The following is a 24,793-nucleotide window of genomic DNA, read 5'->3' on the forward strand; positions in this document are numbered from 1 at the left end:
AATGCATAGAACCGACTGTCTCTTGGAGAGGAAGAGAGGGGGGAGAGAACAGAGTTTGTGATCCTAGCTGATCGCCTTTGGATCTGGAGAATCTTTCAGCCTTCTCTCCCCCACCCCACACCACCTTCCCACTTGCAGAGAGATCTAGGAGCGAAAAAAGCAGAAGAGATAAATTTCTGCAAACTGAGGTTTGAACGGGACATTTAAAACAGAAGGCCGCTCTTTGGCAGAGGTGAATTTGATAATGTGTTGGGTGAAAATGACCTGGAGGAGGGAGGCAAAGCTTGCCTCCCAACACAGATCCACTGGAGATTTTGTTTGGCAGCTGAAGCTTCTTTTTTGCCTGGCTGGAATGTGTCCTTAAACTCTGATAATGCCTCTTGGTTCACTGTATAGAGGCTAGGAGGGGTATGTGAGAGTATGCAAAAACTGCTTTTCAGGGGTAAATTTACCTCTGTTGCTTCACCCACCTTTTCCTCTGACCCCACCTACCACTGTTGTGTGGCCCCTGGAAGGTTTTCCAGTAAGAAATGTGGCCCTCAGTTTTAAAAAATGTTTACACTGATTTATGTTCTTAATGGTTTTCTGCTTTCGGTGTTGAATGCTGTTATCTCCTTCCTTTACTCCTCAGAGGACTGTTTAGATCCTATGTGTTCTGGCCATGGAGTCTGTGTTCAAGGGGAATGTCACTGTTCCATGGGTTGGGGAGGAGTCAGCTGTGAAACATCACTCCCTATCTGCCAAGAACAGTGTTCAGGCCATGGCAGTTTTCTTTTGGATACTGGAGTATGCAACTGTGACCCAAAGTGGACAGGTTCTGATTGCTCAACAGGTAGGTAGAGAAAATATCCTTCTAATGATTTGACTTGGTTTCAGAAAAGAATAAAGGCTTGGTGTGTGGAGGGTGTGTGTGTGTCAAATTTTGTCTCCACTAAAGTTTGGGGTACTGCAGAATACAATATGAACTAAAACTCAATGTGCTTTGTGAGAAAAGACTTAACCGTATCTTCAAGCTAGAGGAAGCAAATATTTCCAGGAGAAAACAGAAGACAAGAGAAGGTGCAGAACATGATAGAATGGGAATAATGTAGATGGTTTCCCAAGCAAACCAGAGCTGCTTTTTATCCTCACAACTAGGGATGGGGCACTATTTCCAAATTCAATTTTCAAATGCTCTTTGGACTACCACACTCCCTTTGAAAAAGAGGAGCTTCTTCTTTTTCAAAAAAATCACCTGGTGCTTTGATCAGTTACAGACATTGGCTGTTGGACATTCTGCAGAAGATGTATTTGCTATGAAAGTGGCAGAGTGTTACCATTTTAACTTATGAAACGGCTGTCACCATTGCATGCCACACCTTTCATTATATTTAGTTAATCCCTGAGAGTCCTCCATCCTACAGAGCATCTGCTGGCTTGAAGAGTGTTCCCTTCCCCAGAATAGGAAATAAGAATGGGAAATAATTATAATATTGACTGCTTTTAATTGGAAAAGACTCTTCTCTGCTGCTTTTGATTTCATTAAGGAAGTCATGAGAGTAAAACCTGAAACTAATTATCTATATGCAAGCAAACTGTGTTTTTAAAAAGTTTTTGAAGCCCGTTTCCTTGCTGATTTGAGTTATACTTTTGCCTGTAAACTTCCGCACCTCTCTAATCAACTTGTCTGCATTTTATATTGATTTCTAAAGCGGGGGGCGGTCGGGCGGTCTGTGATAACTATGCTGGATTATAGGCTTTATTCAATGCCCTTTTTTTTGAGAACTTGATGTTGTTGTTCCACAATGGCAACATTGACTGAACAGTGTAATAGCAAACTGAGTGTTCCAAAACCAAGTAATGCATCTTACCTTTCACCCTGAAATGCAGCATTATTTTTACTCAAGCAATACAAAGAAAATATGTGGCCAAACTTACAGTGGTTTATCCACTGATGGTTTTTCCCTTTCTAAACTTCTAAAAAATCAAAGGCACAGTTCTTCTCTCTGCATGTGGAGAGCAGCATGTAAAAGTATGCACTTCAGGGCCGGCCCACCCATGACGCAAAGTGCCTTGGGCAGCGGGATTCACATGGGCAGTAGATCTGGCCTACAAGGATTGCATTGCCTGCTGCAATGGCAGCATGTTACTGGGAGGTTGGATCTGCTACCTCCTCAGCAGCCCACCTGAACCCCATTGTCACCTCCACAGTGGCCTCTTGGTGAATAGGAGACACTGCTGGTCTCCTTCCACCAGAAGGAAAAGGTGGGGACTGCCCGGTGGGATATCCTGGGCTCTCCATCCACCCACCCATTGTGATTCAGAGCAGGCAACTTTCACCCCCATGATGACCTTTGACTCCCATTTCAACCATCGGATAAGGTTGATTTGATCCCCCTCCCCTTGTTCCCGATGTAGATCTTCACTCACTCCTTCTTCCCTGGTGGCAAGACGCCATTTTGCGGTTCACCTCAGGTGCCAAAGTGTCTTGGACCAGTCCTATGGCACTCTAAATTGTCCCATCTCCCCCCTCTAGGGTATTCATATGTTGACACATAGCAAGATTGGATGAGGCCATCCACAAGTGAACCAGCTCCTACAGCATTAGGGTTGCCATATTTCAAAGAACAAAAAAGAGGACACATTTCATAGAATCATAGAGTTGGAAGAGACCACAAGGGCCATCGAGTCCAACCCCCTGCCAAGCAGGAAACACCATCAGAGCTCTCCTGACATATGGTTGTCAAGCCTCTGCTTAAAGACCTCCAAAGAAGGAGACTCCACCACACTCCTTGGCAGCAAATTCCACTGTCGAACAGCTCTTACTGTCAGGAAGTTCTTCCTAATGTTTAGGTGGAATCTTCTTTCTTGTAGTTTGGATCCATTGCTCTGTGTCCGCTTCTCTGGAGCAGCAGAAAACAACCTTTCTCCCTCCTCTATGTGACATCCTTTTATATATTTGAACATGGCTATCATATCACCCCTTAACCTCCTCTTCTCCATTTGCCGACTTCTACACGACGGGGTGAGCACCCGTTGCTCCGTCCCTGCTCCTGCCAACCTAGCAGTTCGAAAGCACATCAAAGTGCAAGTAGATAAATAGGTACCGCTCCGGCGGGAAGGTAAATGGCGTTTCCGTGTGCTGTTCCGTGTGAAGCGGCTTAGTCATGCTGGCCACATGACCCGGAAGCTGTATGCAGACAAACACTGGCTCCCTCGGCCTATAGAGCAAGATGAGCACGCAACCCCAGAGTTTGTCACGGCTGGACCTAATGGTCAAGGGTCCCTTTACCTTTTACTTTTAACTATGGATTGCTATGACAACTCTCATTTTACATACCCGTGAAAAAGAGAGCATGTCCTGGAAAAAGTGTACATATGGCAAACCTGTCTACATCAGTGTAGCCCCTCCTGTGCAGGTGAAACCTTGGCTAGTTTAGCTGGCAACTGGGGCAGGTTGCAACAGTGTTCTGATCAATACCACGTAGCTGAGAGGCAGCATTTTTGTTTTCCACAATTGTGCACTGTGATGGCACTGTAAGGGCCTGCACCATGAGAGGGGAGGAAGGCAAGCAAACCAATTAAAAACCAGTTAAACTTCACCATTACCACCAAATGATCTCTTCAGCCCCACCCTAGCAATCATCCAGTCCTTTAACTTCCAGAACATTTTTTTTAAAGACAGTCTCAACGAACTTTCTAAACCAAATGAAGTGATAAGGCAATTAGGCACAGTGTAGGAATAAGGTCTAAGACATATTTAAATCCAAACAAACTCAACTTTTTACTTGAGGTGTTTGTAGGGTAACAAGTAGCCACATGGGAGACTGCTAGTGGTTTCCAGTGGGACAAGCAGGAAAGTCTGTTATTTAAATCACCCTGAAAACGCAATTAATTTGGAAATATATTTTATTGAGATATTATTATGCCTAGATTGGTGTGATTTCCCCAGGCTACATCATTTAAGCACACTGGGAGAATTAACTCTCTCTCCCACCCTCATATTTACCTAGATTAGATTTCCAAGTATGCCCTCAGAATATCTGACCAGTAATTTAAGGCCTGCCTCTACAGATTGTCTGTCTGTATGCAGATAGGCTGGGCTGAAGATATCATGCACTATATTCTGTATTGACCTATATCCCTAGGGGTGGATTCCTTTCCTCTTTTCAGAATATTCTAGAAGTACAGTCAGACAATTTTAAAATTAAAGAGCTGCTGGCCAATGAAGCTTGTTACCCACATATATGGTAGCTTTGAGAAAGTTGTTGACGCTTTTTGACACAAAACCTTGTTGACTGCCAAGGGGACTGTTAACTTCAAATGACACAGGGAACTTTACATTTTAAGTTTTGATCATTTTCATTTCTGAAAATTTATTTTAACTTTTTATTTTATTTTTATATATTAAATTTGTCAGCCGCTTGCACAGGGTAACCCAAAGTGATTTACAAACAAACAGGCAGTAACCCTACATAGATGCATTAAAACCAGGAAGAACGAGAAATACATTAAAAAAAACCCACCCACTTCTAAAAGGCCTCAGATAATTAAAGGCCAAAGGCCTAGTTACGAACGTTTTTGTCTGGTGCCTGTAGGTGTATAATGATGGTGCTAGGCAAGCCTCCTTGATGAATTATTCTGTTTATCTAGCCTTTGTTCAGTAATTGGCATTGGCTAGAAAAATTGCTAATGACTGATGTTTGGAGAAGATTGGGCTTTATAAATTGCCGATCTTCATTCAAAAGAATCTGTTCAAAAGATACAAAAAAAATTATGAAGATACTGTTTTAAAATGTAGAGTTGTGGCCCACAGTTTTGTATTTGAACGTGAACATTTATAAAATGCCTGTGTAGATAATTTTATGATTTTCTTCATACATAAAATGAAGATCTGTACCTTAACACATATTTTGGTTCATGTATCCTCCTTCAGTGTGGGAATTATATCAATCAGAATGATGAAGTGTTTTGCTTTGGCTTTAGTTTTATATATTGTAAATGTAGAAAGTTAGTTAACTCCCAAGCCACCCCCAAAATAAATCACAATTCACAATTTTTGTTTAAGGTTTTTGGCAAGATTTTGGTCACAACTTTATTAAAATACATAAATGTGAGTGTTGCTTAGGCGTTGGTTACGACAATCTGCCCCACCCAGGGACAGAATTGACTTCTGGATTCCAGCAAAAGCCAGAAAGGGAAAACAATATTGGGGGGGAAATGGAGCTGGGCACCAGACCTTCGCCTCTCCCGGCATGCTCCCAGGGGCTCTTGCATGGCCCTAGCCCCTTGCCAGGGATTCAGACAAAAGCATGGCGAGCCCCTGGATTCCTTTAACGGAATTCCCTTGCAGAAGCAGCATTGGAGGGGCAGGCACAGCCAACCACATCCCCTCCACCAACCAAAAATTAACCAATGCCTAACCACAACCTTACAAGTTGTGACGATTTGCTACGCAGTAGGCAAAAACCAAATGGCAACAGCCAATCAGCCAAACGGACAGGCATAGCAAGGTCAAACGCAAGAGCCCTAAATTAGGGAGGGTAGGCGGGTTATCCGGTGCACGCAGCAAAAGAGAACGCTCAATGCTGCATGCTCAGTATATAAAACCCTTGGTCCATCCCACAAATTGGCAACATCAAAATTTCCCCAGTAACCCAAACAGCCCAATCACTGCCAATGGCCATCTAAACAATCCCACCCAGCAACAGGGGGGGGGGCTGTCAGACCCCACTGCAACACGTGCTCTCCATGAAAGAGAACATGCTTAATGAGAAAAATGGTCTTTTGGTGACTTAAGTATTTAAAATAATAATCCAAAGTGAATTTCAAGGCTCCTTAAATGAATGTATGGATGATCAACTTATTTATCTTCTTCTTACTGAACCAAAAATTATTCAAAGTCAGTTTTTGTCCTATTGATATAGAATTTATTGTCTTCCAGAATTCAGAATGTTTGTGAAATAATTCTGGAACAGCATGACTTAAATGTGTACTTCTTGTACAAACATGTTGGAACAGAAATCAACTTTGAGAAGATTCTCTCCCCGCCCCCCCCGCCCCCCGTTCTTTGAAAATATACCGTAATTTATAATGAATTTTTAAAGATATAAAATGAAGTAAATTTCCCTAAGGATACAGCACAGACATATTGTGAAAAGACAAGAGTACAATTATTATTCAGCAAGAGATAGGATCATTATTCTTTGAAACAGGCCTAGTGTCATGGTCAGGCAAATGCTAGAGTCCCAGAGGCTGCCCCACTGCTGACTCTAGCACCCAGTAACTTTTACATTTTTTTTTAATAGGACCTGGGGCTGATAGGAGAAGTGCCTCTGCCATCTTCATTTCTGCCTTACACTCCTGGGTCTCACCCTCAATGTGGCAGGACTAAATATCTCTGTAAATAATGGCCGAACTGCTCAATAATTAGCATGTCAAAGCACTACATTATATCAGCACAGCAAGGGAGATGGCAGAACATACAAACTGAGCATCACAGTTCCCAGGCCAGCCCACATATGAGGCAAGGTGAGGTGGCTGCCTCAGGTGGCAGGAGCCACCAGGACAGCAGATCCTGATGTCAATCTTTCTTCCCTTCTTGTTCGTGATGTAGATATTTCCTCACCCCTTTTCCCCTAGTGGTGGGGGAGGAACCATTTTGGAGTTCCCCTCAGGTGCCAAAATGCATTGCACAGCCTCCCTAACAACCATAGAAATCTACTTCTTAATAAAGGTGCTTTTTCCCAGGCAACAAAATATAAGTGCCAAATCTCAAAAATGTTGATGTTACAACAACAGTGTGCCATGCTGATAGAGTCACGAATATATTTATTTAGAATTTACTGAGAATGTCAAGTCTTGTCTGTATACCTACTTTTCGTTTGTATAGTCCAGACCCCTAAGGGTGGTGGTTTGTGCTATGACACACTTCTGTTGTTTGATTACATTCTGTTACATTAAAACATTTTCTACAGAGATAAATAGAGAGCAATAAGGAAAGAAGTATTGCTATTTATGACACCTAAAAACAGAAAGAAGCCTGGTATAAAATTACATAGCTGTCAGCGCCTTTTATATCATGCCTTCATTTATATATTTATTATATTTGTGTCGTCTGTGCTTAAAAAAAATTGCTTATGATAACGGGTTTTGTTCAAACATTTAAAAAATAATATTGTTTGTACATGAAATTGCTATTTTGCCCGTACAACTATTATTCAGTTAATAAACAATCATCTGTTGCTGACAAGGCGGGGAATTTTCTTCTACCAGCCCTCAAAACTGACATTTTAAATCAAAACAGACTTCATTATTTTAGATTGCACTTACAGAAGTGTCATGAAAATTGTCTGTCGGGTTAAGTGCAGTGTAACTTTTTTTAAAAAAGAAGTATTGGAAATGAACTTGAATTGCACAAAGAAGCTTTCTTGGACATATTTTATTTACATAGTGTGTTTATAGCATTTAAGGAGTTTGAGTTTTAATCAATAGATGAGCTGTGCCCACTGACCCATCAACTAAAGCTTCAGTTGAATTGCCATCTTCAGTTTGATCAATTAAATTGAAATAAATATGTGAATTACCAAAACTTCAATAGCACCTTTCAGTCACTATCACTGACAGTTTAATCAACAAACGGTACCACTTTTAGAAGCAAAGGCTATCTTTAATATATCCTGTCTTATTCACTGTTAAGTGAAACACAGAGACCAAAATAGTCTCAAGAAATAAACAAGTTTGCCCTTTACTCAGAGCCCTAATCAATTCAAATTGCCTCAATTAATTAATCAATTTAAAGCTTTAAGGAATTAATCTATCATTCAATCAATTAAATTTTCCTGTCATGCTAATGACACAGGCAGAAATTGTATATAGTGACCCATTAGACTTGCCAGAGGCAAAATAATTTCAGTTCCAGGATCACTGACTAGACCTGTAGCATTAAGGGAGCTAAGAAACAGACTGATGATTCTCTGCAGACCTAGGCTATTTCCCCGCCCCCTTTTATATTGCCTTTTATCTTTCAAATTGCAACCGTGATCTCCATTCCAAATTAAGTCTCTTTTTGCAGGAAACATAGCTTGGGAAAGGCCAGTCTTGGGCATTTTAAAAGATTGAAGCCACTCCTTTCATTATTTCAGGTTCATCTTTTCTTGCCACTCTTGGGAGATTAGGACTGGTGCAAAAAAGACATGGCATTTCACACCCCCTCTATGTTCCTGTCTTAGCTTCATTATCTTTCTTGGGCTCATGACTTTGAGACTGGGGTTCAGCTTGAGAACTAAATAACTCTCTCTATCCATATATGTCTATTGCAGCTACACTTGCTTTGAAGCCCCAAAATATAGTGTGCAAATATAAAATGTTTCTCACAGGCTTTCACAGTCAATAATTCACGAGGCATCGGTCCTCTGAGGCAAGGCAATAACTTTCCTGTTTGCGCCATCTTCTCACGGTCATCCATGTAGAAATCAATGTGTGAATGGTGGGCCAGAGTCATGCCTGCTGCTGGTCCTGCCCTTGACTTCCATGTACTCAAGGTCCCTACGTTGGAATAAGCCCACATACATGGATATATGACACTCCCTATATGTGTGCTCCATTCTTTCTATATATGTAGCACATGGGTGCATGTGCTCAGGAGTATTTGCATACCACCTGTGTCCAGGGGACTTTTGAGTTTGCAAAGATTGAGGGTGAGCTAACTGGCGGACTTCACAATCCCTTTTTAGAGGAAGGGCCATAGCTTAGGGGTACAGCGTATGCTTTGCATGCATAACAACAACAACAATAATATTAATAATAATAATTTATTTATACCCCGCCCATCTGGCTAGGTTTCCCCAGCCACTTTGGGCAGCTTCCAACAGAATATTAAAATACAAAAACCTATTAAACCTTAAAAGCTTCCCTAAACAGGGCTGCCTTCAGATGTCTTCTAAAAGTCTGGTAGTTGTTTTTCTCTTTGACATCTGGTGGCAGGGCATTCCACAGGGCGGGTGCCACTACCGAGAAGGCCCTCTGCCCTTGTTCCCTGGTTCTGCATAAGGTCACTGGGTCAATCCTCGGCACCTCCAGGGACAGCAGGGACAGACTCCTGTCTGAAACCCTGGAGAACTGCTGCCAGTCAGTGTAGACAATAATCTGACTTGGCATATGGCAGCTTCATGTAATCCTATGACCTATGGAGTAACACTACAGCAGTCATATAATTTGCAACCTAGGACAGAAACAATGAATTTCTTGTAATTTCATTGTAATACTATTTGCATACAAAAACCCTATACAGGCATTGTCCAAATTCAGAAATACACAGTCATTGTGAAGAAGCAATATGAGCTTGCTAGCTGCAGCCTCATCGCTCTCCATGATTTCAAGAGCAACATTCTGAAGCAGTGGGATTCTGTACTCATGGAAGCTCTTTATATGATGCAGAATCTTGGGAAATCAGGTTCTACATTGTGTGGGAATCCTCCATTGAGTAGAAGCAATCTCCACATTTCAGTCAATCACCCTTCAACTCAAAGCTTGCTTGCTCACACCAAATCTCCCTCCTCCTCCTTCGTATTATTGCAATTTATTACCTGCTCTTCACTGTAAGGTTCTAGGGTGGGTTACAACCATTAAAACACAACATTAGATAGTTTAAAACAACTTAGAATAACCCAAAATAAGATGAGCCCTAAAAATATACACCAGAAGTGTCAACAGTCAGGGTAAAGAGTTACATCTTCAGCATTTGTCAAAAAAGATTGCTGGACTAGATAAGTATTTGGCCTGATGCCGCAGCAAGACATGTCTTCTGTTTTATGTCAGATTATCTTCCTCATACCATGCCATGTTATACCTGCATATCTAAGATTATTTTAGGCATATTTTTAAAATAGTTTTTCTTTATTTTATCTGTATTTTATTGAGCATCGTATATCCCACTTGAGACAGGTGCTTTTGATTAAGAAGTCTATATTTTCCTCCAAATAAATACATTTTAAAATATCAGTCTAAATTTATTCTCAGAGATCTTGATCTTCTGGCCACTGCAGAATTACTTCTGAAGGCTTTGTAGTGTGAGACCCACCTGCATTGCACATTTAAATAAGTATCATACCACATTAAACAGCCATGGCATCCCCCAAAGAATCCTGGGAACTGTAGTTTGTTAAGTTTGCTGAGGTTGTCTGAGGGTTGCTGAGAACTGGAGTCACAAAACTCCAGTTCTCAGAGCAGTTCAACAGTCAACCCCTCTTCCCGCGGAACTCTGGAAATTTTAACTATGTGAGAGGAATAGGGGTCTCCTTACAGCTCTCAGTTACCATTTACTAACTACACTTCCCATAATTATTTGGGACTATTAAAATTGTATGATGTTGCTTTAAATGTATATTGCAGATGGGGGCTCAGTTCAGCCATAATTTGAATTTAAGGCTGCCTTTTAATCTACAAAATATGGCATACGTAATTTCTGAGAGCTTTGATAACAGTCTTCTAATTTGTTTAATAAATTTATGGGATATGATTAGATTCAACATCCAAGAAATTAATTGAGCTAAAATTACTTGGATCTTCTCACCTCCTTTTTTATATAGGGGAAATAATGCAAATTATCCACATATAATAGTGGTATGTCAGAGACTTCTTCCCGTGAGAAGTGAAAGGTGGGGTGTGATGAGGTCGATGGTAGCTATTTTTATATTTGTCCCTGATGTAGCTGCTCAACAACAACAGGGAAATCAAAGTTACGGGCTGTCAAGGGTTTCTGTTTTCCCTCTGGCCCTTGGTTAGAGACAGCAGTTGTATTGCTCCTTCTGTCTTGGTGTACTGCCCTCTGGATCCTCAGTGAGACTTTGCCAGGGGAAATACTATGCAACAGCCTTATAAGATAGTAGGATAGATTTTATATTGCAAATTGCCCTGTGATCCTAAGGCTGAAGAATGGTATAGAATTTTAATAAATAATACAGTGGTGCCTCGGGTTACATACGCTTCAGGTTACATACGCTTCAGGTTACAGACTCCGCTAACCCAGAAATAGTGCTTCAGGTTAAGAACTTTGCTTCAGGATGAGAACAGAAATCGTGCTCCGGCAGCGCAGCGGCAGCAGGAGGCCCCATTAGCTAAAGTGGTGCTTCAGGTTAAGAACAGTTTCAGATTAAGTACAGACCTCTGGAACGAATTAAGTACTTAACCTGAGGTACCACTGTACTTATAGTAGTGTGGTCCTGTGCATGCCTGCTGAAAAGTAAGTTCCATAGAGTTCAATCAGGCTTACTCTCAAACAAGTGCATAGGATTTAATACATTGATTTATGTGGCCAGAAGATTGGAGAAGATCAGTCTACATCCCAATCCCAAAGAAGGGCAGTGCCAAAGAATGCTCCAACTACCGCACAATTGCACTCATTTCACACACTAGCAAGGTTATGCTTAAAATTCTATAAGGAAGGCTCAAGCAGTATGTGGACCGAGAACTCCCAGAAGTGCAAGCTGGATTTAGAAGAGGCAGAGGAACCAGAGACCAAGTTGCAAACATGCGCTGGATTATGGAGAAAGCTAGAGAGTTCCAGAAAGACATCTACTTCTGCTTCATTGACTATGCAAAAGCCTTTGACTTTGTCGACCACGGCAAACTATGGCAAGTTCTTAAAGAAATGGGAGTGCCAGATCACCTCATCTGTCTCCTGAGAAATCTCTATGTGGGACAAGAAGCTACAGTTAGAACTGGATATGGAACAACTGATTGGTTCAAAATTGGGAAAGGAGTACGACAAGGCTGTATTTTGTCTCCCTGCTTATTTAACTTATATGCAGAATTCATCATGCGAAAGGCTGGGCTGGATGAATCCCTAGCCGGAATTAAGATTGCTGGAAGAAATATCAACAACCTCAGATATGCAGATGACACAACCTTGATGGCAGAAAGTGAGGAGGAATTAAAGAACCTTTTAATGAGGGTGAAAGAGGAGAGTGCAAAATATGGTCTGAAGCTCAACATCAAAAAAACGAAGATCATGGCCACTGGTCCCATCACTTCCTGGCAAATAGAAGGGGAAGAAATGGAGGTAGTGAGAGATTTTACTTTCTTGGGCTCAATGATCACTGCAGATGGTGACAGCAGCCACGAAATTAAAAGACGCCTGCTTCTTGGGAGAAGGGCAATGACAGGCCTAGACAGCATCTTGAGAAGTAGAGACATCACCTTGCCAACAAAGGTTCGTATAGTTAAAGCTATGGTTTTCCCAGTAGTGATGTATGGAAGTGAGAGCTGGACCATAAAGAAGGCTGATCGCCGAAGAATTGATGCTTTTGAATTATGGTGCTGGAGGAGACTCTTGAGAGTCCCATGGACTTCAAGAAGATCAAACCTCTCCATACTGAAGGAAATCAACCCTGAGTGCTCACTGGAAGGACAGATTGTGAAGCTGAGGCTCCAGTACTCCAGAGAAGACTCCCTGGAGAAGACCCTGATGTTGGGAAAGATGGAGGGCACAAGGAGAAGGGGACGGCAGAGGACGAGATGGTTGGATAGTGTTTTCGAGGTTACCAGCATGAGTTTGAGCAAACTGCGGGAGGCAGTGGAGGACAGAAGTGCCTGGCGTTCTCTGGTCCATGGGGTCACGAAGAGTCGGACACGACTAAACGACTAAACAACAACAATGTTCTATTAATCAATTAAACTACCTTTAGGACCACCTCTTACCATATGAACCCAACTGGACCCTGCCATCGTAAATATGAAGGAGGTGAGGACAGGTGACCCCACCTAGGCCCGAAGTCACATCCCCCCCCAACCAGGCCTCAAAACTGTCCAAAATTCATTTCTTGTCTTCTAAAAATCCACAGCTAAAGTTTTCCTCTGCTTTTCTCACAAGATGCTGTGCATAGGCAAACCGTTACTTTTATCAGTACGAGAAGGCTTCAAAAAGCTAATGAATAGGCTCTGTTCAAAGCAAGCCTGAGAAATGAATCTTATCTCTTTCGGTTGTAACACATCTTTGAACATGCTGAACTGCAAGGCTCCTCAACACCCCCCCCCCCGGCTTCTCACCCCCTTTCCTGGGAACAGTCCAAAAGAGTCCCAAGACAGGAGCTTTCTGTTCATGCTCAGGAAACACATGGGGCAGGACTCCTGAAGAGGAGGAGAAAGGGGAGGGAACTGGAAGGGGAATATATGCTCTGTGCAAATGACTGTGAACCCGTGCTTGTTTTGTGAATCTATCACACTTGCTCCTTCTACCAGTTAATGGATGGTAGAAATAAAGCTTTTTCTCCGAAACTATTCCTTGAGTGTCTGTTGACTCCCATCTCCCTCTCCCGGGTGCAATACTTTTTCCCACCCGAGGGCAAAGCCTCATAAGGCTACAAATGGAGGTCCATTTTCATATGTTCCCTCTGTGGGTGGTCATGAGGGTGGCAACATGAGAACAGGCTTTTTCAGTGGTGGCTCCCCGCTTGTGGAATGCCCTCCCGAGGGAGACTCGCCTGGCACCATTATTATATATCTTGAGATGCCAGGCAAAAACAGTACTTTTTTGTTAGCTAGCCCTTGGGCATTTTTGCATGGGTGGCATGTTTTAATCTAATGCTTACATATAGAATTGTCTTTTAGATTTTTTTATGCTGGGGTGTGTGTGTGTTTGCTTAAAATATTGTAAATTGCTTTCGGTTGGCAAAAAAAGCAAATAATAAAATTTAATTATTATTGAAGTACTTCATTTTATCTGTCCTGCATCTTTCAACATTCAGCTTGATTTGATGCCCATGACTTCTAGTTTTATGAAAGTGGGAGGAAAAACTTTTCTGTATCCTGACCATGCATAATTTTACAAAATTTTGTCTTTTTTTCTAATCTAGAAAGTCCCATGCATTGCAACCATTCTTCATGGTGCAGTCACTCCACCCCCCCTGATCATCTTGGTTGCCCTTTTATGAACCTTTTCCAACTCTACAATATCCTTTTTGAGTTGAGGTGACAAAAACTGCACACAGTATTCCAAATGAAGTCACACCTTAGATTTGTATAACAGCATTATAATAGCAGTTTTATTTTCAGTTCCTCACCCCCCCCCCCCAATGATCACTGAAATAGAATTTGCCTTTTCAACAACTACCACACATCTTCATTGAACTATCTGCTATGGCCCCAAGGTCTCATTCCTGGCCCAACACCTCTAGTTCAGACCCCCTAAGTGTATATGTGAGATTAAGATATAATTTTTGTCTCAACATGCGTCAATTACATTTGTTTACATTGAACTGCATTTCCCATTTTAGCACCCATTCACTCAGTTTGGAAACATCCTTTCTGGAGCTCTTCACAATCCATTTTATTTTAACGTCCATGAACAATTTAGCATCCCCAACAGTCTTGGCCACCTCACTACTCATTCCTAATGAGATCGTTTGTAAAGAAGTTAAAAAAACACAACTACCAATACTACTACTACTACTGCTGCTGCTGCTACTACTACTACTAATAATAATCATAATAATAACTAAAAAACCAAAACCTAGGTAGATGCAAGAAAAAAAGAGACTTCTTTTCATCTCTGGAACACAGCCAAATGCTAGGACCATAAGAACAATAATTCACATCATGGAAGATAATGATGTTTGCACTCCCTGGTATGACAATCGGAACAGCCAGTTTCCTGATAACCAAATTGCCTTGTACTCATCTTACAGATTCAAGAATGTTGAAGCCCATATTGTCATGCATTTCTTTTCTGAGTGACGGAATAAAGAGGATTTGGCTGGTAGCTTTAGTTTTGAGTTATTATTTTCTAGGCTCAGACCTATTTAGGGATTCCGAAGAGAAATCCAGAGTTGCACTGGGACCCAGGGATCTTTACAAGCTCACCTTCGCAACCCTTCTGAAAATAACCTCCTAGTGGATTCAAAACTGTCAGGCAATAAAGCTTTTATCCTTTGGATTTATTATTGCTTCAAAGTAATCCCTACCGAACCTTTCCTATGTGTTTCCCAGGTCCAATGAGCTGGGTGCTATTTCAGAAGTGTGGTCCAAAGGATTGTGGAATTATGTATGGTATATTGTGCAATCGTGTATGTGTGTATGTTTGAGAATCTCTCAATTTAATGAGCCCTGATCTCCTAACTGGCTCTGGGCTGCAGTGGGAATTGCTGTCAGGTGAGGAACAGGAGGAGGAGGACACTCCTTGCAGGGTGATGGTAAGGAAGGGGAGATATCTCACTTACTCCCAGTTGTGCCCCATCCATGTTGCAGGGGGATTCATTAGCAGTGGGGGGGGGGGGTTCAACCTGCCAGGAGGGGAGACGGGATAGCAAAAGGTGGAGCCAGAGGGGCCAACCTTCATCCTGTCACCAAGGAACAAGCACCACCTCCACCACCGGGAACTGACCCGTACTGCATTCCTTTTTGCAGTCTGCTTCCAAGCACACCTGTCTCAAACGGAGGGTCTCACAAGTGAGCATGACATGCCTCTCTTTTGACAGCAGGTGGAAGGGGCATGTCCATTTGTCAAGACATCTTTGTAGCTTTTGTCTGGTCTCAGACCCCGTGGTTTTTGTTCTCTAGTTTACCCTTTGGTGTTCTGAACCTGTAGCCTGACCATTGCAGGCCTTAAATAAAACTTTATTGCTCTCCTGTAAGAGCATCCGTGGTTTGGGAACCAAGACACCCACTCCATTGAACAAACTTGGCCTCGCGTTCAGGAAAATGCAGATGTGAATATTAATCTTTCATTGTTATTACTTTCTTAAATTAACTGGGTCTGCTACTTTCTGTTTTCAAAGAACTCTGCCTACTGGATTGTGGCAGCCATGGTATTTGTGCAAGAGGAACCTGCCAGTGTGAAGAAGGCTGGGTAGGCCCGACATGCGAGGAGCGCACATGTACTTCTCACTGCACTGAACATGGGCAGTGCAAAGATGGAAAGTGTGAATGCAGCCCTGGATGGGAAGGGGACCATTGCACCATTGGTGAGTTGGGTGCGTACCATTGAGGTTTTTTCTACAATCTAGCAGTATATTTTTTTATTAAATAAATAAATAGGTTAAGGTAATTATGTGCGCGCTTAAACTGTCTCACCTTGTATGACACACTATGTTGGGCTGCGGGAAATTGTGCTGTGCACACTCACTTTGGAAATCTCTCCCCCTAGATTCATGGACACCAATGCTGTTGTTGGTCTTCTGTCACCTAGTCAACTCCCTGGCTTTTTGATGACTTGTTCAGCCTACTCTTGGGTGTTAGGTTGCCTTTGTTCGTACTGCTTGCTTTTTTATTTTTAAATTGTATCTGGTTTCTATCTATATTTTTATTGCTGGAAACTGCTTTTGGACTTTTGGTATACACACACACACACACACACATTCCAGTTCAGGTTGGGATTAAACAGACAACTGGATAATTCAGAATAACATTTGACAGGTAGCAATAAGACAACACACATTCCTGCAAACATGGTACCTTTAGCTCATACTGGTTTTAGTTTATTTTTTATTACGATATTTATGTCTGTATGCATGCATTTCAAGGTGGTGTACAGTTGTATAATAAAATATTCTATGAACATATACAAAACCAATCAAAATAAAGTTCAGTAGCTTACACTGAATGTACACAATGATAGATTGTGTTCTGCATGCTGATAGTGTCACTAGTCCAAACATTTTAGAACTGGTGAAAGAAAATGTCTGAAAATTGTGACATTGGAAGCAAATGAAAGACCAGATGAAGTTGACTACTGAGCCATGACTGAACAGAGCCTTGTTACGCTACAAGTAGGTCTAGGTTGTGCCTGGCACAAAGAGGATGAAACATCATAGCCAGGAGCAATAAAGGCAACATATTTGTTGAAATTAAACATTGGAAGAGTTTTTCTGCTCCACAGAAGAGACCAGGAAAGATAATTGCAGAGCTGTAACCTAGTCCAGTTGCTGGTAATCCACCTGACAGGGAGATGGTGTTAGGAAGAAGCAAAAGTCCCTCAAGCAATGTCCTACTAAATCAATTCCGCTTGGAAATATATGTTATTTGCCTCTCCCACCCCTTATATATTCCCCTTGGGGAGGGAAACTCCCTTGCAGATCCAGCCAGCTCTGCAGTGACTCCAGCAGCTGCATTATAGATGAAATGCTGCCTGAAGATAGAATGAGCTACTTTTCCCTTTTAGGAGAGTGTCAGAATACAAGGTATGGTAGTATTTCCTTCCCCAGTACAATCCAGGGGAGGTGCCCAAATTAAACATTACTAGAACTCAGCTCTAGCAGCAGGTCAACTATGGGAGAATTTGGGAGAGGAGCCTGTGGAATCTCTTTCCTTGAAAGTCAGTAAGTTAAATTTGTTAGGTGTCTGGAAGAAGTTTAGACTGAGCTGCATTGTGTAGAAGAGGGTTTTGGCCAGATGAAGCTTATTATGGGAAGTAGGCCAGGTGCCCTTTTTCATACCAGGCAGCCCAGTTTTCCCAGCACTGTCTGAGCTGTTGTATTCTTGCATTGTTTGTCCAGAAGTGTAAATTGTGTGGTGGGTGGTGGACTTCCATTTTCATAACAAATCAGCAAGCTCACAGGTCATCACTGCTGTGCACCGTGAATTGAATCATCAAATGCCCCTGGGAAAGAAAAGGAAACATCTCTCTCAGTGGGTTCATGGGGCATCCATACTGCCCTGGCCCCCTACAACTTCCCTGAAGGGAACAGAACAGGACATCATTATAAACCACTTTCCAAGGACATTTCAGGAATCAATATATGACTTGTGGCAGTGACAACTCTAACTTGCTGTCCTACCAATTAATGAAGTAACGCCACCTCATCTCCTAGTAAGAACCCTGACCCAGATTGAATTAGAATTAATTTTCTACAGTTGCCTAGTTTAGGTCAGTCATTTTGCCTTTTCTATAGATTTTTAGGGTTTTGAGTTTATGACATATTGTTGAGTTTTATGATGCATGAAGAATTTTAAGCATTGGTAGCTGCCACAGAAGATGGAATCGGGATTCTAGATGACCTTAACAGATTGGATATCTGGGCCAAAACTATAACAAAATGAATTTGATAGGGACAAATGCAAGGTAGGAATGCACTTCGGCAGGAAGAACCAACCACACAAATATAAGATTGGGGGGGGGCACCTAGTTTGCCAGTAGTACAAGTGAAAAGGTTAACATAAGTCAACAGCATGATGCAAGCAGCAAAAAAGAAAAAGCTAATACTATTTAGGCTGCATAAACAGAAGTATAGTGTGCAGATTAAGGGCAGTAATAGTACCACTCTATTCTGCCTTGGTCAGACCACACCTGGAATACTGTGTCCAGATCTGGGCACTACAATTTAAGAAGGATATTGACAAGTGGGGATGTGTGCCGATGAGATCAACCAAGATGATAAGAGTCTGGAAACCAAGCCTTATGAGGAATGGTTGAGGGAATTGGGTATGTTTCGAAAAGATATGATAGACAGAGAGGAGATATGACAGACATCTTCAAATATCTAAAATGCTGTCACATGGAAGAAGGATCAAGCTTGTTTTCTCCTGCTTCAGAGAGTAGGACCAGAACCAGTGGCTTCAAGTTACAAGAAATGACATTCCGACTAAACATCAGGAAGAACCTGTTGAGGGTAAGAGCTGTTTGAAGTAGACTCCCTTGGAAGGTGGCAGAATCTCCATCATTGGAAGTTTTTAAGTCAAGGTTGGATGGTCATAGGCCATGGATGCTTTAGTTGAGATTCTTGCATTGCAGAAGGACTAGATGCCTCTTGGAGTCCTTTCCAACTACAATTCTATATATTTCTTGGAAGGAAATATACATATTATTTATTTAATTCATTAGGAGGGGTGATGACTGGTGAATGGGGTATAATTCATTTAAGTGGTATTGATTTTGTTGCAAGATCTGGGTGAGAAATCAGAAGTGGACCTGCTGATTTGTGGATGAATTACCAATTCATTGAATAGTTTATTTATTAGCAGTACAGTAAGCCTGCAGCTTATGTGGGGGGTTATGTTCCAGGGATTGTGCCTAAAGCCAAAATCACATATAGTCAGACACATTGGGTTAAATGATGAGTAGGATTCTCAAAGTTATTTCTCCCAGAACCTTGCCCTTTTTTTTTTCCTGCCAGACGCATAAAACTAAATCCGCACAAATTAAATGCATGTAAATTGTGGGCTTACTGTATTTTGAGTGGGGAATTAATTAGCTTTCCTCCTGTGAAATTTAATTATTTCTAAATTTGTATCTACAAAGAGATCAGTCTATGCAATTCAGATAAATCAATATATGCAAATTTATGCAAATTGGGGTACATTTTTTTCTTTTAGAAAATTACATTTTCAGTGGCACATAGCCCCCTTTTTAATGATACGAAGCCAAGGGACATAGTGTCTATGGAAACCAGGGTGCCCAGCACTACATCTTGTGGTGCCCACAAATGTTTCAGTAAGTCTTTGTTGAAAAAACACTGCTCCTTGCTAAATTTGGGCTTTCCCTATTCTTCCTTAAACATTCCCACATTTTGTTGGCTGCTAAGGTTGGAGTCCCCCCCTCCCTTCCATTCTGGACTTGCTCTTGAGAGCAAGTGCTTCGGTGGCTGATGCTGGCACTTGTCTCTTTTTCTACTCTTCTCAAAGTGGCAGCCATTTTGTGACGGGCACCCATGGTACTCTCTCCAAATTCCAAATGCGCCCACTGACCGAAAAACATTGGAGACTCCATTGCTAAGTGGCCACCCTAATTAATAGGGCTGGAAAAGTCATCTACTGGAATTTTCCCTTCTACAAAACTACCAAGAACACAAGAGCACTATTCTATTTTGTTTCTGCTCGCCCTAATTGAGTTCCTTTTCACGGATTCTGTGTGAAATAATACTGACATAACCATTAGAAAACATACATCCTATTTCGGTTTCATTTAATAGAAGCTCTGTGAGACCAAAACTATCAGACAGTTTAAATAATTCCTATTTTCTGTCCCTTCACTTTACAGGATTTAAATATTGTGCTAGTTATTAAAGACGTCCCTTTCTTTCCTTCCCCTCTACCCCAAGGCTAATTTCTAATGATATTCCTAATAAGAATCTAGAACTCACAGCTCTGTTCAGAAGTCATTGCTCAGCTGTGGAAATGTAACTGTTCAATTTTAATGAAAAATGATACATTTTCTCCAAGTCATTTAATAGTGAGGCCTTGGCAAAATGTCATCTAGATGTTCCCAAAGTTGTTATTGTTGTTTTAAATCCATAAAGGTTTTAATTGCATGCAGGAGACTTGGGTGCCTGCATTTATAGAAACAGGTTGGCCAGATACCAGCTCTTTTTAAATACACTGGTTTCTTCTTAATTCACTTGCAGGCATATTTTCTGTTTGATTACTGAATTTCCTTTGAACACCAGCAAAAACCAAAACCCTAAACGTCTCTTTCTTGTGCTCTTGGTTACATTTTAAATAAAAATCCAGTTATAATTAATCCAAGCATCTGGTTGGCAACAGCAGGATGCTGGACTAAAAGGACTTCTTTCTGGTATGAGCTCTTTTTATGTTCGCATGCAGGGGTGCCAACTTGAATAAAATATTGGGGTGGGTGGGTAGGTAAGCCCCACCCAGTGGCGTAGCATGGGTTGTCAGCACCTGGGGCAAGGCAAGTAATTTGCGCCCCCTAACCCAGTAGGGGCAGAGAGCTGCAAGTGCGAGCGTGCCCCCCCAGATGTTGTGCCCAATGCGGCCGGTCCCCCCTGCACCCCCACACTACGCCACTGGCCCCACCCCACATAAACTGATCATAAGATGTGACACATGCACACTATTTAAATGGCAATGCCCATCAGTTTTGGGGGGACCAGCCCCCTCAAATATTTTATGGGGGGGCAAAGGGACCTCAGCCCCTAGGAGCTGGCTCCTGTGTTCACATGCATTGATTAAATAATTTATTTCATCATTCATTTATGCAGTGTACAGACTGTGTAACTGAAAAATCTTAAACGCCTTGCAAGAAAAATCTCTAAACACTTTGCAGGAAAGAATGCAACTATAAAAACACAAAGCTAAAATTTAAGGAAATAAAAAAAAGCAAAGTGCAGCAAAATATTAAATCAAAGCACTGAGCAGTTGCTGGAGGTGGGGGGACTTTTCAACAACCAGAGAAAGCCTGACTGATGAGGGAGAGAAGGATCTCACTTCTCTGGATTGAATGCAGAACAGAGATAAGGAGATGCCTGTAGAAATTGGATGCCAGTAGATATGGAAACTTCATGGATTGAGCAAGGAGGCATGATCCCGTTCCACCTTCATGCGCTCAGTCATTTCATGAGTAGAATGTGGGGACATTGTGTTGGGGGCATTGAGAGGCTACCTTATACCAGGCGTAGCTAATTACATGTAAACTTATATGTGTATGTTACATGCAGAATATGTATAAAAGAGGCCAACTCCATGCTGTACTATATTTCCACGGCACAATTTTAGAAACGAATTAAAACGTACATATCATTATACAATTATATACATGTTTGCATGTACATGTTTGAAATGCTAGTTTAGGAAACTCAGAATGTATAAGCATATAGCATGTATGTAAAATCATTTGTACAATAATGCATATATTGATGCATATACTATACTTGAATTTTGTATATATATATTAAGCAAAAGGGTACTGCTTCTTGCAGAGATTAAGAAGCAAGACAGGGATTAGAAAAAATCATGTGGTTAAGATCGACATCAGGATTTGCAGATAATTCCATCCCGCATTTTATTACAACTTGCATCCACTGTGTCTTTGATGCTTCCAAACATCCACAAAAAAACTAACTGACATTCATACTTAAGGGGTTGGAGGCATCAACCTTATTTAACTCCAGCATGTCACCAAGGCCATGCTGCAGCTCAGTACTGATTCCAAGTAGATGGGACTGCACACGTAGCGGCCAGCTGCTATGCCACATATATAGTTGGATCAAAGCCATCATATTTTGCTATTCAGTTCATTAGAACAGTCCATGTTGCAAAAGACGATGAAACACTCCTGGATAGAGAACAATAACTATTAAAAATAACTGCAGTGTATTTAGTTCACACGATGTTACCGCTGGAAACCTTTATTTTAATGGTCATTGAGATAACAAGATGAGATTAATGATATCTTCCATTCACAAAGGTAGCAAAACGACCTATTTTCAGTAAGTGGAGGCACTTCATCTTAATCAACAGATGGCAAATTAATACTGAAAGGTTTATGTATTTTCATTTAGGTACACAAATGCTGGTTCTGTTTTCTTCTGTGTTATGCTCGTGACTTGTTGGAGGGAAGCTGTTAAGGAGCGAGCTTGGGGGAAAAAAGGAGAAAATGCAAACCATTTGAGGGAAACATATGTTTGTAGTCCGCCTCCTGCTTTTGCCTGGGTCTCCCTGTGACTCAAGTCTGCAAAGCCTGAGGTATAGCTCTGTTGAAGGGGCAAGGTTTAGGATAGTTAAAAGCATGTGATTCAAAAAATGTCAATGGCTCTATTCCCCACTCATTTCTTTTTATTTATAAGCTTACTTTCCCCCCTTCACCATATAAGGTCCCAGGGTGACTTACAGCAAAGGAGTATAAAGTTATAAAACATAAAACTGTTAACAATAATAAAAATAAGTCAATCATTCCAAATGGAACACAGCAGTATAGATCCAATAAAAGGTGGGTACCACAAAACAAAAGATCTTAATTGACAAAGGCCAGGATAAAGAAGTAAATTCAGTTTACGGCAAGTGCTGTACAATGAAGGTGAAACAGGCACATCAGTGGAGAAGGACTTATACAGCTTAAGGGCTGCCTCTATGGATGTTGGTGACTTCTAACAAAACAGAAAAGGTGGCAGAAATTGCTGCAGTTCAAATGTTTGTCTGTGGTCAGGAACAGAATTCAGTTAAGTGAATGCAATTTGCATTTGTTCATATCATTGTTTTACAGTGTGTTGTGAATGTCTTTTTTCCACATTGCTTTGACGTTTACACTGAAATGAATGTAAGTTACATAAATAAATAGTGCAAGACAAATGACAGTATTTGTTGGAAAGTGAACCGTAGCAGAATAGAAACAGTGTTGATGGTGACAAGTGAACATTGGAATGGAAATCACTGTCTTCTTGCATCCCCAGCTGTCAGAGAGAAAGTTATCTCTTGAAGGACATTCCCACACACTTATGTGGGTGACTTAAGTACCAAGAAAGCCCCTTCTGCAGATCTTAGTATTCAAGAAGCTTGGTAGGGATGAAGACAGCCTTTTTGATATTTGCCTTCCCCACACCCAGTCCATTGCTAGTCTCTAATTTCATAGTTTCATAGTCTTCTGGCAGGAGTCTTGTGGTGGACCTATTGATTCTTATTTGACAGAGTTCTTCTTTAGCCAGTTGTTTGAATTTCTACAGCTACAGATAATTCTGTCTGCCTTGCTAAGGGATGTTAGGAGTGCAGTATGAATGCTGAGAACTTGGTGTGCCCCCGCCCGCCCCCAGACACAGCTGCTGGCTCAGAGCTTATTGCCAATACTCAGGCTCACCAATCAATAGAACATAATTAAGCAGCTTCAGAATGCTGCAGGCAAGCTCTGTTGAACACATCTGCTGGCTGAAACTCAAGCTGTGATGAGCATGTCATAGAAAGAGAGTGAATCCAAACCATTTATGGGTATTAAGGCTGCAGTCTTAAAACACGCTCACATCTCATTGAACATAGTGGGACTTACTTCAGTGTAAACACACAAAGGACTGGACTGCAAGGTTGCAGTTCTTTTGGCATACTTAAAAGCAGGGACAGAGAAGCTTTTTCAGCCTAAGGGCTGCATATGTGCTGGGATAACTCAGCAGAGCAGGAGACTCCTAATCTGAGGGACTTTGTTTTGAACCCAACATTGAGCAAAATATTCATACATTGCATGGGTTGGGACAGTGCTTTTTTCAGGAGGTACTCAGAGGTATGCAGTACCAAAACCTTGTTGTTGTTGTTGTTGTTAAAAAGTGTGGCACTTACTGTAACAACTTTATGGAGAGTACCAGACCTATTTTTCTAGAAAAAAAGCATTGGGTTGGGACTTGATGACTCTTGTGGTCCCTTCCAACTCTACAGTTCTATGATTCCTTTCTGCCAATGGTGGGTAGAGCCAGAGACAAAAGAGGCAGAGCAACAAATGCAAATTTTAGTTTTGTACAGTATGGTAGTTTCTGAACATCCCCTCCTCTCTTCTACCCAAACAAGCAAAAGGTATTATCCGGGTTCACTGACATATTAATAAGGCAACATGCTATAGGAGTCTGTGCAGCATGACGTGTGTGTGTGGAGAGAGAGAGAGTGCAGCTGTGGCTGGGGAGGGTGTGTGGTGTGGAGAGAGCCCTACAGGCCAAACAGAGACCTGGTTGGCCACATTTACGCCCTGGGCCTGAGGTTTCTGCACCCCGCTTAAAAATAGAGAATTCCAAAAGAATGTTACAAAAGACAAGGGTTACAAACCATCTAAAATGCAAGTAGAATATGATGTTTCAGTTTGTTAGTTTGTGCAGTCAATAAACTAAGGAGATTATAGGTATAGGTATAAGTATAAATATAAAAAGATACCTGAGAGGGTTAAGCCAATCATGATTGAACTGGGGTTCTTAAGTGTACTAAACCACAGGGTTATATTTAATTCACTGAACCAAGTTTGAATTTTGATAAGCTGTTGAGTAAAAGCAGTTATTCTCTGCAGGTTTTTTTTAAATATAATGGTCTGTGTTAATTTCACAAATGTTTATTCATTAGTCCTTTCAGTCTTATTTCCATATTAATCTGCATGTTTTGTTTTTTAAATCTGTATGAAAAT

At 41.4% G+C, this 24,793-nt stretch overlaps 1 protein-coding gene across 13 annotated transcripts in view; it reads left to right on the forward strand.

The window, feature by feature from the left end:
- The window catches only part of TENM1 (teneurin transmembrane protein 1), a 383,082-nt gene that overhangs the window by 228,273 nt on the left and 130,016 nt on the right, over window positions 1-24,793 (forward strand). For 11 of the 13 annotated variants that reach the window (XM_083721963.1, XM_083721975.1, XM_083721971.1 and 8 more), the window contains 2 exons: window positions 632-832; window positions 15,753-15,947. In XM_083721963.1, coding sequence (XP_083578089.1) covers window positions 632-832; window positions 15,753-15,947 — 396 coding nt within the window. The remainder of the gene's footprint in view (window positions 1-631; window positions 833-15,752; window positions 15,948-24,793) is intronic. The other 2 variants (XM_083721972.1, XM_083721966.1) reach the window with 1 other exon arrangement.

Source organism: Podarcis gaigeae, assembly GCF_964106915.1.
Source record: "Podarcis gaigeae genome assembly, chromosome: Z".
Lineage (NCBI taxonomy): Eukaryota > Metazoa > Chordata > Lepidosauria > Squamata > Lacertidae > Podarcis > Podarcis gaigeae.